This window comes from Trichoplusia ni, chromosome 8, assembly GCF_003590095.1.
Source record: "Trichoplusia ni isolate ovarian cell line Hi5 chromosome 8, tn1, whole genome shotgun sequence".
In the NCBI taxonomy this organism is placed as follows: domain Eukaryota; kingdom Metazoa; phylum Arthropoda; class Insecta; order Lepidoptera; family Noctuidae; genus Trichoplusia; species Trichoplusia ni.
The window spans coordinates 2,718,296-2,731,688 of NC_039485.1; the positions used below are offsets into that span (position 1 = coordinate 2,718,296).

At 34.3% G+C, this 13,393-nt stretch overlaps 1 protein-coding gene across 1 annotated transcript in view; it reads right to left on the reverse strand.

Moving 5' to 3' along the window:
• LOC113497044 (C3 and PZP-like alpha-2-macroglobulin domain-containing protein 8) overlaps positions 1-13,393 on the reverse strand; it is a 143,864-nt gene that overhangs the window by 120,316 nt on the left and 10,155 nt on the right. Inside the window, exon 2 of the mRNA XM_026876479.1 lies at positions 2,593-2,717. Within this exon, the coding sequence (XP_026732280.1) occupies positions 2,593-2,663 (71 nt within the window). The 5' untranslated portion in view covers positions 2,664-2,717. The remainder of the gene's footprint in view (positions 1-2,592; positions 2,718-13,393) is intronic.

The window sequence follows — 13,393 nt, forward strand, 5'->3', positions numbered from 1 at the left end:
AACTGCACTTTATGCATAGGGTACGTCAAATTAATTACGAATTCTGGGATATCGCTAGAATTGTTGGTTATCCTATAAACGTTTCGGCCAATTAATTAAATTACGTTCTAGTTTAAATCAGGTCTGACTTTCAGAAACACACACTCAACATAGTCAGCAACATATAACGATTGTAAAAAAAAACTGGTCTTTCCCAAATCTCATTCATAAGTCAGATAACTGTCAGATATTTCGGTCTATAATGAGAAGCCGGCTTCCTCGAAGTATTCTTAGCGTAATCATTAGCAAATGTCCATCAATCATAAGAAACGCTGACTGTAACAAGTATAATTAAGTACAATGGGGAAAAATGATAAATAATCTGATGAATGGAAGTAGTGCTTTCGATCAAGTCTTTTACAGTAAGTACGAATTTTTCTTTGCCTTTCTCAAGCTATGTATAGGTCGACTTTCTATCCTACCGCCATGACAAATACTATTTTTTTTTTGTTTGTGGATGAGGTCTATTTGCCAAACGAAGTCATGAAGTACAATGGCATGCACTACTGCAATATTATTACCTTAAGACGTGTTAACAGGCCTCATGGACTCAGCAGACCTCCACAAACCATTTGGGTTGGCAACAGAGTTTTGAACAGCAGGACTAGTTACATTTTTATCTAAACGTTATCATTATCCTCAAAAGTTCCAGAAATAACCCACCTTTATCCATCCCTGACTTCTATCAAGTTTCCCATTATCCTTTTAGTTGGGCAAGATCCACTAATAGTTTGAAATACAACCCAATGGTAAACTATCTTATTATTAACAAACGATACGTTATACTTTTACGTATTTTACCGGTTACACATGTTCATGAAAGCTAAAAACAAGCACGATATAGTATTCCATACAAACGAAAGTTATGAATTATTTCAAAATGCCGAATATTGGTAAACCAACAAAATCCTTCATATCGTATTTCACTCACCCGTCATTCGTTAAAATATAAAACACAAACCTATGATTAATTTACACAACACTCGGCAACGAACACAAGTTAAGCTCATTAAATTAATTAAAAACATTACATCGTTGCCCAAATGTTGGCATTGTGTGTATCATGTCATTGTATTCACAAAATGGAAACACGAAATATTGGGCATATTATAAAACATTATTACGAAACATGTATTTACTGGGAGTATTCCAGGTAAAATATATTATTCGCAAAATTGAAAAATTGACCATTATAAGTCAAATTAGCTCTGAGATTCCTTGGGTTTCTGAATTATATTTTAATGAATTAAAATTTTTGAAAATTAATTTATATTATATTTTACAAAGAAAATTTTCTTAAAGGATTTTAACCTGACTATACTTATGTAATTTTAGCCTTGATCAAAAGAATAACAACTCAAATTCTTGGAAGCACTAAAAGTTCCCAGTGAAAGTGATAATAAAAATGTCCTACCAAAAAAAACCTGAGGAGCAAGGGTCAAATCAGGTCAATCAATATCTCTTCCAAAACTTTCTTTGTAACCAAAATCCTTTGATAAGCCACTAGCTTTTTATAGGGTTCTCGGCAGCTGTAGCAATTCCTCTTATCATTAAGAGACCCCTGACCGACCAGGTTCAAAAGTCATTAACTCGATGACTTTACAGAATAAAATTAGCCCTCCTAGGGACCCCTTTGTAGGCAAGTCGGTTTACATCCGATCTTTTGAAAAAGTATTATCTGAGAACTTTCTGCGTTAAGTGCTAGTAGAGAATAGAATTTATAAATGGTATTTGTTCAGTCAATGGGTAACAAGATTCTGATTATGAAATAAAGAAGAAAAATGTATCGGAAATCTGTCATTTATAAACTAAGTTTTTTTTGTTTGAATTTTAAATTAATCCAGTTATTTAAATATTTTTTTTAATCTATCAAATCTTTCGAACCATAACTCTATCACTTACTATCAGTAATCGCGATACGAATAGATTTTACAACAACCCAATCCTCTAAAAAAATGTCATGAAGTATGAAAAGTCATGTCATTAAAAAAACAAAACCCCGCCATTAACCCGGTGTCCCACAGCACGAGCACTCGAGCTAACAGGTGCAGTATTTACTACTCACGTGACGCTTGACACGTTTTCACTTTTCCCTACTCTCCCCTCGCCCCACTGCCCGAATGAAACGTTGAGTGTAGAGGTATTTTTTATATTTAAAAATACGGACTCCATTCATGGAAGGTCAAGTAAAGTTTAGAGGTTCTTTTTATTTGAATGCCTTGATGTGTGAGGTTTAGTTTTAAATGACTCTGAACATTTGTTTTTAAGGTCTCAATTTTTTGCTTAGTAGCACTTTCATACAATGTGTTGTGTGAATACTAAAAATGTAGTAAACACACAAAATTCAATAAAAATGGAAATTATCAACCGTCTATCCGTCTGGTGACTGATGGACAAACAAGCGGAGTCTCAACATTGATTAGCGGAGTAATAGAATTCTCCTTTACCCATGAAAACATCACCCATAAAAAAATTAAGCAAAGTTTTGACCCGTAACCCAACCACCACTTCAGTCACCACCCAGATCACACAAGAATAATAAACAGTACTCACGTGGTACACTTCCCCGCACTGGCGACTGCAAGCTGCAGCGCCAGCACCACAAAGGCCGCTATCCCGCGCATCGCGCTCTCAGAGCATTTCCCAACACCGGATATTGCTGCTCCTTGCTCTAAGATCTGAAACAAGCACAGCTCAATAAATATATAGGGCAGAGTTACGCAAATAGTTGGATTCAAGGAATATTTGAAATCCTAGGTTCAATGGTTGTTTCGTGTTTTAGACTTGTGGAATTGGTGCTTTTGATACTTCTTCGGTATCCACTGGCTTTGTGCTGTTTTTTAATTTACGTCAAAGTATAGTTTACTAAAAAATTGTCATGGTGCCTGTTAATGGATGAATGCTGAAAGCAGTGTAGTTAAGCTACACTAACTACACATAAGTTTCAATTCAATCCTTATGTTAATAAAGCAAATTTATCTGGAGACATAATTTCGTACAGATGTTGAAAGATTTCTTAAATAAGTCGAATTTAAAGGTTTTGCTTTATAATTCCCATTTTTAGAACGTCATCAATTACGTCATTCGTGACTAACTACTAAGCTCATTAAACTTTTATAGTACTCGTAACAAGGTTTTAGCATAGGTAATAAGTTGTTTTGAAGTGTTCTTAACATCTTGTTGGACGTATAACAAGGCTTTGGATTACCCATAATATAGTCTCGGTAGCACTTAAACTAACTATAGCCGTATTTATGACACATTAAACCATTTTACAACGAAGCGAAATTTGCTGACCTTATCGAAAGTTTAAAGCCTTTCAGAAGGCTTACCATCATCTCCTAAAGTAAGGATGTTGTTGAGTGAAAGCGAGTCAGCTATACGGCGTAGTCTGACGTAGCGCTACATAGCACGGCGTAGCACAGCGTAGCACGTCGTAGCTAGACAGAGAGTGATGTAGCGTGTAGTAGCGCGGTTTCTCGCTTTTACATCAGCAAGTCTTATTTTGTAACGTGGTAGGTGCCAATCGATAAACTAGTCGCGGTGCTTTAATTGCTACGTCAATTAATGTTACAGATGGATAATTAATCACATAAAGAAAACTTTTTTTTTTGTGAAATTGAACGTTTTAGATTTGACGAAAGAGTAAAGACGTTGTAATAAAATCTGGTCTAATAAAAAAAAACTTTTTACCACTTTTATATAAAAGTATTTTACTACATGATTTAAAGCACACTTAAAACGAAGTCTCTTTACTAGAAATTTATCGAAGAGCAAAGTTAACTACAACTAAACGCTGCGCTTTACAGTTCGTGTGGTAGAACTCTAAATTTTGTGAACTAACATTACTTCTCGACGGGAACTAAAACGTGACAAGTATATTAAACACACTGCAAAGGGGTCTAAAGTACACACATACATAGAATGGTATATGAAGGAGGTTTCTATAACAGGACTAATGATAATAGCAGTGGGCTTTCTATGAGCTCTGGATTGTTCATTCCAAAGTTAGTCTGCCGACTGTTTCTTATTTATTGTTGAGCTGTTGCTATGTGCTATGTATTGTTGTCTCGCTTCCACAATGGCTATAGACCTGTTTTCAAAGTTGCTATCACAAAAGCCATAACAGTGTAGCATAGTACAGATATTCAGGTACAGTAAAAAGGTTTAGATAAATAAGATTACATTGTGGTATGAAAATTGTATTAATCTCGAAAATAAAAACAATTCCAAATACAGAACTTGTACTTTTTAATATGATGTAAAATTTATTGATATCCAAAATATTTAACAGGCTCGTAATATCATAATGAACACATAATATTACACTTAAATTATTAAGTCTACGACGTTTACAATTCCTTTAACATTCTCCTAAGATGACTTAATTAATTGATCAAATATTTTCGAGTTTCAAAACAATTTTTTTTTTCTGTATTAATATATAGTATAATAACTAGGACTACCGAATGTATTGTTTTCATCTACCCAAAATTTATACTTTAAATTCTTTAAATTCCCTTGCTAGATAAATTGATCACCAATTAGGGATTCAGACTTTACCGACACCCCTTCTTAACAGTCCCCTATCTTGTCAGATTGACATCCCATAGGGTTTTGAGCATGAGGGGTAGAGTGACCCCTTGCGTATAAAAAGCCCCCATACATTCACAACTACACCGATACATTGATTCTACTAGCGTAACGGCAGTTTGGGATGAAAAGTTTGCTTAAATTTTTACTCTACTGATACTTAGTCAAAACTTTACTACAATACAAGCTATGCTGAGTTTGATACTAGATGGCGTTGTGTGAAACCTCAACCTAATCAAAAGAACAAAAGGAAAGAGGGTTTTTCTAAATCATATCATATCCAATGAACGTTCCTCTATGTAACTTGAACAACATTGAACTCCACCACCGCAGCTTGAGTACTCTTCCTAATAAATAAAATTTCCGTTGACGTTGATCGAGTCATACAGAAGAAGAATAACTAAATTCAAGACCTGTTACGTCACGCTAGAAAAACAAACAAACAAAACCGTCAAAAATATGTGAATGATAGATATTCCTTTTTGACAAATAACGTGTCTTGATCTTGTCAATTCAAATCTTCGAGCGACTCAATTAGAATTAACGCTTGGAGAAATGTAACTTATAATACGCCTTCTCAATTCTTAAACATTACTTGAACGAGAATAATATTTCTTCCAAAAGTAATGCAAACTCCTCCGTCATAAAAACACATCGCGGGTTAAATAAGGTGTAAATTATTACGACTGCTATAAGCTAGGGGTACGTTTTAGGGATAATTACAACGAAACGGGATGAGGGATCGATGAACAATTACCGGGCAACTGTGATTAACGCGATTCCCTTGCGATGCTCTCATTAATGGCTGGACTAATTAACGATTTCAATTTATGTTCATACAACGGTAGATATTAATTAATTGGATTATTTGTTATTACATTGTTTATTAATTTACCTTTAATTGTGTTGAGTTATTATTCTGGTATTGACAGTGCTTGATAAAGACCTTTTGTTATAAAAGGGTGTAATGGGTGAATTATAATCGATATCATCATCGGCCTAGCCTTTTCCCAACTATGTTGGGGTCGGCTACCAGTCCAACCGGTTTTAGCTAAGTACCAGTGTTTTACAAGGAGCGACTGCCTATCTGACCTCCTCAACCCAGTTACCTGGGCAACACGATACCCCTTGGTTAGACTGGATGTCAGACTTTTTTTTTGAGCTTCTGACTAGCTGTAACTACTGTCAAAGATGTAGGAATAACAGCCGGGACCCACAAGTTAACGTGCCTTCCGAAACACGGAGGAACTCGTTATGACAAAGATGGTCACCCATCCACGGGCCAACCGCGTCAAGCATAGCTTGACCTGTGATCGAATCACTTATGGGGTTATAGCTTAGCCACGAGCTCGATTATAATCGATATAGCATTGACTATTACTTTTGTCAAAGAAGTATTACTTACATTAGTATTTTTTAACTTATATAATAGGATTAAGTCACAGCTTCTGTGGTAATCAATTGACCTTGTCAAAGGCAAAAACGGGCCTATTACAAATACTTCATCGTCTATTCGTTCGTCTGACACCAGGCTGCGTCATAAACTGTGATTGCCAGACAGATGTTGAAGTTTTAACAGATAATGATTTTGTACTGAAAAAGATATAGGTTTAGGTGTAGCAATGGTTAATGTGGTAATAGAATTAATGGGTGTTTGTCTTTAGCGTTTTTGTTCGGAACCCGCGTTGCGAGTCCTACTCGTCCTACATTTGACCGGTTTATTTCACCCATTTAGCTTTATAAAAACAAATACGTTATCTTCAAACAACATATTCTTTTTTACTTTAACTTAAATAATAAAAGTTTTGAAGGAAAACAAAAGGTCAACAAAAGAAACGTTAATCTGTTCCCCGTTTTCCTTATTTTCCGAACGAATATATTAAATTTCACATATTTTTTTGAAACAAAACATAAAAGTGATTAAAAACTCAGTCGCTAAACGTCTTTCTACTTTGAAATTATAATTATATCAGAATATGTTTTATTTTTGTACGAAGAGCAGTTTTTATTTTCTCTCAAATAATTTTCTTTATATCTGTTTTTTGAGTAAAATAATAAACTTATATAAGATATAATATATACCAGTTTTAGTTATTGATAATAACTCTACACTTCTTATGACATTCGAAAATGAATGCCTTTATTTGTCGATATTGAGTTAAACCTTAAGCGAAAGCGATTATAAGCGCAACTACGCCAAATGGAGGATAATTGAACATTGATATATTAAATCACACACATTCTCTCTATATTATAAACTTAAAAAAAGAAAAATATGTCTTTAGCAAATTCAAGGTCGGGCGCTTATCACAGAGGTCTTAAGAAACAGTAACTAACGTAACTTTAATACACGATCTGTGGATAAAACAAATCGGTTTTTTATGGTTGGTGTTGAAGTAAAAAAAGACAACACCCCAAAGCGCTGAGAACAATTTTTACTTTAAATGGCAAAATTATCTCACTTTCATTGCTATTATTCCGCTGGAGCTACTCGCGCTCTCTCCTACTAACCATATACTCGAATAAGGTCTTACTAACTAAAATCTCATGGACTTGAACTATCAAATTAACATTCAGATACGGTCCAAAACAATGAATAACAACAAACAATTCCAATTAGACGTCAACACAATGCCACGATTCAATCACGATCGGGCAGAATCTTGTTCTATTGTACAATGTTCAATAGAGTGAAACTAGACCAGATAGATTTGATTCGCAATGGACTCTTGTTTTGTGAATTATTGAATATGTTTAGTTTATATACGCATCAGTTTATGTTGTTCTGAGGCTACGTGAATACGAAGTTTCATGGATCTTAAATGAAGAATTTTAAGTGTGGTCTTAGGAAAAGTTAATACTGGTCAAATTACGTAAAGATATGGTTTATAAAACTAGTGACATCACTAGTTTATCATAAAATTGCCTATTGGAAAAGAGTGGATAAGAATCTCGATCAATATAATATGCGGTAGGTACAGACGATTATATTGTCGTGCCTATTCAACAGATGCGTTTTAAAAAAAAATCAAGAGGTTTTTGCTAAAAGCTTATGCCGATTATATTTCAAAGGTGTTAAAATATAAAATACATTTTCCTTGAAAAACATTCATAGAGAAATAAGGGTCAACGCAGCGGGCAACATAAAAGAAACTGAACGGTACCCATATGTAGTAATGTTTAGGGGTTCGCAAGTACCACATAAACCCTAGCATACACAAAGGTGCTAAACAGTTAGGGTTGGACACATAAGGATTTGAATTAGGGTTCGCGGTCAGCTGCAGGAGACAGGTAAAAACATAAATTTTGAAACCCTTTAGGGCACGTATTACAAAAGTGCCTTTCTCTGCTGGTCGGTGACGTCAGACGGAAATGGTAACGATGTTATGAAAAGATAATTAATTGTAAACTTATTTTGATTATAAGCTTCTGCGGGGTAGCTGGAGTTGCTTTTTGTGGTAAAAGGAGTATTTAATCATTCGTATTTAACTCTAAAATAAATCAAATAGTGTATTAATTAATGTATTGACTGATAGTCCAGTTAAGTATTAAATAATACCACAATTTTGCTTTATAAAAATTTACCTGTAAAATTATATTTGAGTCATAAAATGTCCTCTATTATTAATAGTTTATACATAATGGGTTTCCTGCTCGGAAACTCGAGAGCTAATGTCACAAACAGAATTGAGATCACAATTTTAATGTACCGTCAACCTTTCACAGAAATAAAGATATTGCAGCCATAATACTGTTTTATGAAGTAAATAAAACGCCGCATAAACTCACAAACCGCATAATTTATCAACAAAACTCATAACACCGAACAATCCGAGATTCCCTTAAAAATCCCTTCAAAAACATTTAATTAAGGTATCCTGCTTAAAAAATTATGCGTGTCGTTTAAAAGGTTATAAAAACGTTTTGTTACGTCACAGTTGCGTCAGTGTCGCAATTTATGTGACAACTTTCTGCGACACTTTTATTAATTAGCCGCGGAGGTTTCTCCAAGGGTCGAGTGCTCTGGCGTTAATGGCGCCCAACTTGGGGCCTAAAAACGAGAAGAGTTTGGTGACTGATGGCATAATTTCGTTGCTTTAGTTTACTTAAAAAGAATCCGTTTTGTGTAGGAGCTGTTTTGTTTTGTTTGACTTCCGTCGGCAAGGGTTTAAGAGTGATTACGTTTTTTACGTCTGTTAATTAGTCAAGTGGTTTAACAGAAAGGTTTTAGCGACTACCGCCATAGAAATTCAAAAAGATAAATATAAATCTTTAGCACGTTGAAAAACGCGTTACTGGGTCTTCAGTCGGAAGGTAGTGTACCAAATGGGTAAATCAAAATTTTATCCAAATTGATTTTAAACACAACACCCAAAAATCTAACCGTTCAAAACATTTTTCCTAAAAGAAAATTAAGCGATTCCAATAACCAATCCACCAAATCCACTTCCACTCATCCATCACTTTAAACAAAAAAATAACATTTGAAAGCACTTAAAAAATTTACCCATCTATACATGTCATAAACATACACTGAAACTTCCGATATTGCATAAAATAATTAAACCGGGCTTTATGATTAAACGTCAAAATTTTATATCAAAATACCATAGGAGATAAACTAGTGGATCAATTTGTGTAGTGATCCATATTAATGTGTTCGAGGTTTTAATTTATTTATAGTACAGATTTTACATAGATTGCATTATCGGACATTGTTACAGGCGTTAATTAAAATAGACTGCTGTGAGCGTATTTTGTTCGTTGTTTTAGATTAAAAGTTATTATTATGGATGATGGTTAATTGCTTTTGTTGAGTTTTGACGGGACGCGCTGTTGGTGTGTTTTAAATAAAAATGTTTTTCGTTTATAAAAAACAGTGCTTCCAGCTGTTTATACCGTATGCCTTACCTTAGATTTGGAATACTTAAGTTTACTATTACATTCAAACTGATGAACGGCAGAAGAAACGTTTTTCTTTTTCTATAACCATGTCAGTCAAAGTTTAATTCTCGGTAGCCGAAAATAAAATTACCGTCATTGAAATCGATGCTATATAATTTCAAAAGCAAAATTCGTTTCCCAGCCACACACATAATAAAAAAATAAAACAAAAATTATTACCAAACAACCGGACCAACGTAAAAGTTAAAAAAGCAAAACAGCGTGAAAATGTTAGTTCTTACGAAAGTTTAATAAAATTAAAAACTCTATAGGGTGTGTTAACGTGTGAAACTAGGCCACACTAGGGGCCTGTTATACGGGCCGACGCGGTATATTCAAAGTTTACCGCGCGGTAAACACACGGCTCTTTGCCATGTTTATGACCGCCGGTTCAGCTGCGTCCGTTACAGATATTTTGTGGCAAGTTTTGAGCTCTTAAGCTGTGTATAAGATTTTGTTAAGGGTAGAATAGTTTCTTTAAGGCCAGTTATGAGTTTAATTTTTTTCCACTGTTTCTTTGGTGGATAATTACTCAGTGTTTTGTCTCTTTGCGATTAGATATTCTTGGACTTTTCATTGTTTACTTTTTTAAGATTTTTTGCAGGACCAAAATCTATCGTAAAAATAACCTGCGCTTAAAATATTAAAAAAAAAACATTTTTGTCCGAAATGCTGCGAGACATATTAAAACAAACACACTCCAAGGACAAGTTATACGCAAACAACTTTCCAACCGTAGCTAAAGAAGCTTGACCATACTGCGTTCACGCACACAACGCCGACCTCTACAACCACTCACCCTATGTATATCTGTCGTACTTTTAGAGATAAGCACCACTTTAGACTTTGTCTAGTGCGGTGAAACACACTAATTTTCACACCCTTTAGAGGTATAAAATACGTTACAAGTACCCTTTTGCGGTTTTTGATGCACACTACGCTCTGAGTAAGCGATTATGTTGATTCGGCGGCAAAAATGGAATTTTGATGTTAGGACCCATATTTTATCTAAATGTCTAGATTACTTGAGAGTGATGTATGTTGGGTCTAGACTAATTTATTTCGGGGTTAAATGGTGTTTGCTGGAAATTCGTCTTTTATTTCAGCTTGCATTTTGTAGTTGGCGGTTTTGGTGAGGTTTAAAGTGACATTGTAACTATTGTAGGTTTAGGGTTCAACCACATTTGTGTAATAGGTTTAAATGGTTCAAATTTTATTGTTTGTTTTTTTTTAAACAACAAAAACAAACAATAAAATTGAATTCGTTACTTATACTGAAGACATCAATAATTATGAACACATATAAATCAAGTTACTATTTCAAAAGTCGAACTATATAACCTAGAGATCAAAATTGAGCATGGCTTAAAATTGGTGAATTACTAAGATGACAGACCAACGTACCAATTAATCCAATAATCATCTCCATAATTAGGTAAATATTGTAATCAACAATAGTCTAATTAATATTATACCTTAATGTGGTTATGCAGGAGATATATCTAGATGTATTAACGATGGAAGGCTTTCCAACTAATCCCTTTAAACAAGATGTTAATCTCCAATAGCCAAGTCAGATTAATACAGATCCTATCATGTTGGTGATGACCTTAATTGATTTGGCTTTGCAATAACATAATTGACCAATGCTAACAACGCTCTTGCTTAATTACAATTAGTTTATATTCGTAGTAGAAGAAACACTAGTTACTCTACAGCCTATATGCAGTCCTTCTAGTTGAATGACATTTTGACAGAAAATTCTAGAATGTATGGTCCAAGTCACGTGATTTATTGAAATGAAATGTCATTTTCATACAATTGAAATTGTTTTAGAAATGACACTTGGCTAGTAAACAGCGTCGGTCCATGAGTAACATTAGAAAGTAAAATAATTTGAGCGCATTCTATGGTACCTGAGAGGGCTGAAACAATGCTATCGTGATTTTTTTTTCTAAAACTACCTCCAATTTTATACACTGCATTAGAATAAAAACGAATTATTTATGATTTTCAACTGGACCTCGTGTGAAATAAAAATATATTCCTAAAAAAAGTCCTAAGTTTAAAAAGTTTCCATTATCAATATCCTCTTTGTATGGATTTATTCAAGTGATCATTTCTCCAAGTTGTGTCCAGTAACATTTGTGTTCACTGGTCTGGAAATAAATTGTCAGGCATTACATTGTTGGAGAATTTTACGATGCCAAATGTACAACTCGTTTTATTTGATCATAAAATAAAACATTTTCTTTATATTATTATTTGGAAGTCTTTGTGGCGCCATTGAAATCAGTATGTCCTGAAAAACTTGATAACGGAAATTCTAATTTAGAAATCACGATTTTCCTATGCCATTATCTTCAATAGAAGAAAAAGTCATGACCGTTTAACTAAAGCTGCACTATCCGTCCGTCTGTCACCTGGCTGTATCTCATGAACCGTGATAGCTCAATATATTATAACTATAGTTGCAATGTTCATTGATGATTCAGATGATGCAAGTTAAACATCTTGGTTAAGCAAGATGGGTGGTTTAAATTATTATAATATTACGACTCTACACCAACTAAAACCAATTACGAGATTTGATAACTAGAAGCAAGATTTTAATCAAATATAAATTTAAGTCCATGTTGATACATTGCGGGGGAAAGTTTGAAAAGCTGTTATTCTTGTTGCTAAATTTATGTGATGAAGGCTGGTCTTAGGGGATTTGGATAGATTCTGGTGAGGTAAATTGGCACTGGGGTAACCGCTCTAAGGGATTGGATTTGAGAAGAGCTTATTGGTGCACCCCTCGGTGCAAGCGTTTTACTGTTATCGGAAAAGATACAAAAACTTTTAGGATAAAAGTGGAATTCCTCTTTAGGGTTATTTCCCTAAAAGAAAAGCCAAGCTCTGTTGTTAAGGTTCCGTTGTCTATCCGTCCATCTATCATCAAGTTGTATCTCATGAGCTGCGACAGCTAAAGACTTGAATTTTATATATTACTATCTGACCCAGCAAACGTTGTTTTGCCTAATGAATTATTTTTAGTTGAATTTATTTTTTAATGTCACATAAAAAAATAGAAAAAACAGCGTCCACAAAATAAAATATATTTTTTTAGTGTGAGCAACCCTTCTCACTTAGGGGTATGAAAAATAGATGTTAGTCGATTCTCAGACCTACTGAATACGCATATAAAATTTAGTAAAAATCGGTTGAGCCGTTTCGGAGGAGTACGGTAACTAACATCGTGACACGGGAATTTTATATATTAGATAGCGCCGAATAAAACTTTCATCGTTTCATCAATAAACGGTTGTTACAGCCATAATTGTAATAGACGACTAATATTTGCTTTCCTGCAGCCTAGTTGTTCAAAACCCTCAGTGCTACGAGTACGACTCGTACTTCACCAGTTTGCTAATACGTTTACCTACACACACCAATATTGAAATTACTAAAATCGTTTTTTGTGCGTGAGGTTCTTGAAGAGTAATATAACTTTATCAACACATATACAAGTTGCTACCACTCTGTTGGAGCAAATGTTACACGAAATTTCAATAGAACGAATGGAACCAGAACTTAAGAGCTAACTGCAATTGACAACTTGAGGTTATTACCGAACTAAACCACTCATATTCTACAAAACTCACATAAAAGAACTGCTGAAAATCGTATTTGTTTGTCACCGACCTACTGCAAGGATAGTATTTTCCACTAAAATTTTGCACACCCGTCGGAAGGTTGACGTCTCACTAGATACCAGTAGAAATTTACGGCCTGATAAACCATGGCCAGAATAAATTGAGCTCTCGCAACAAAT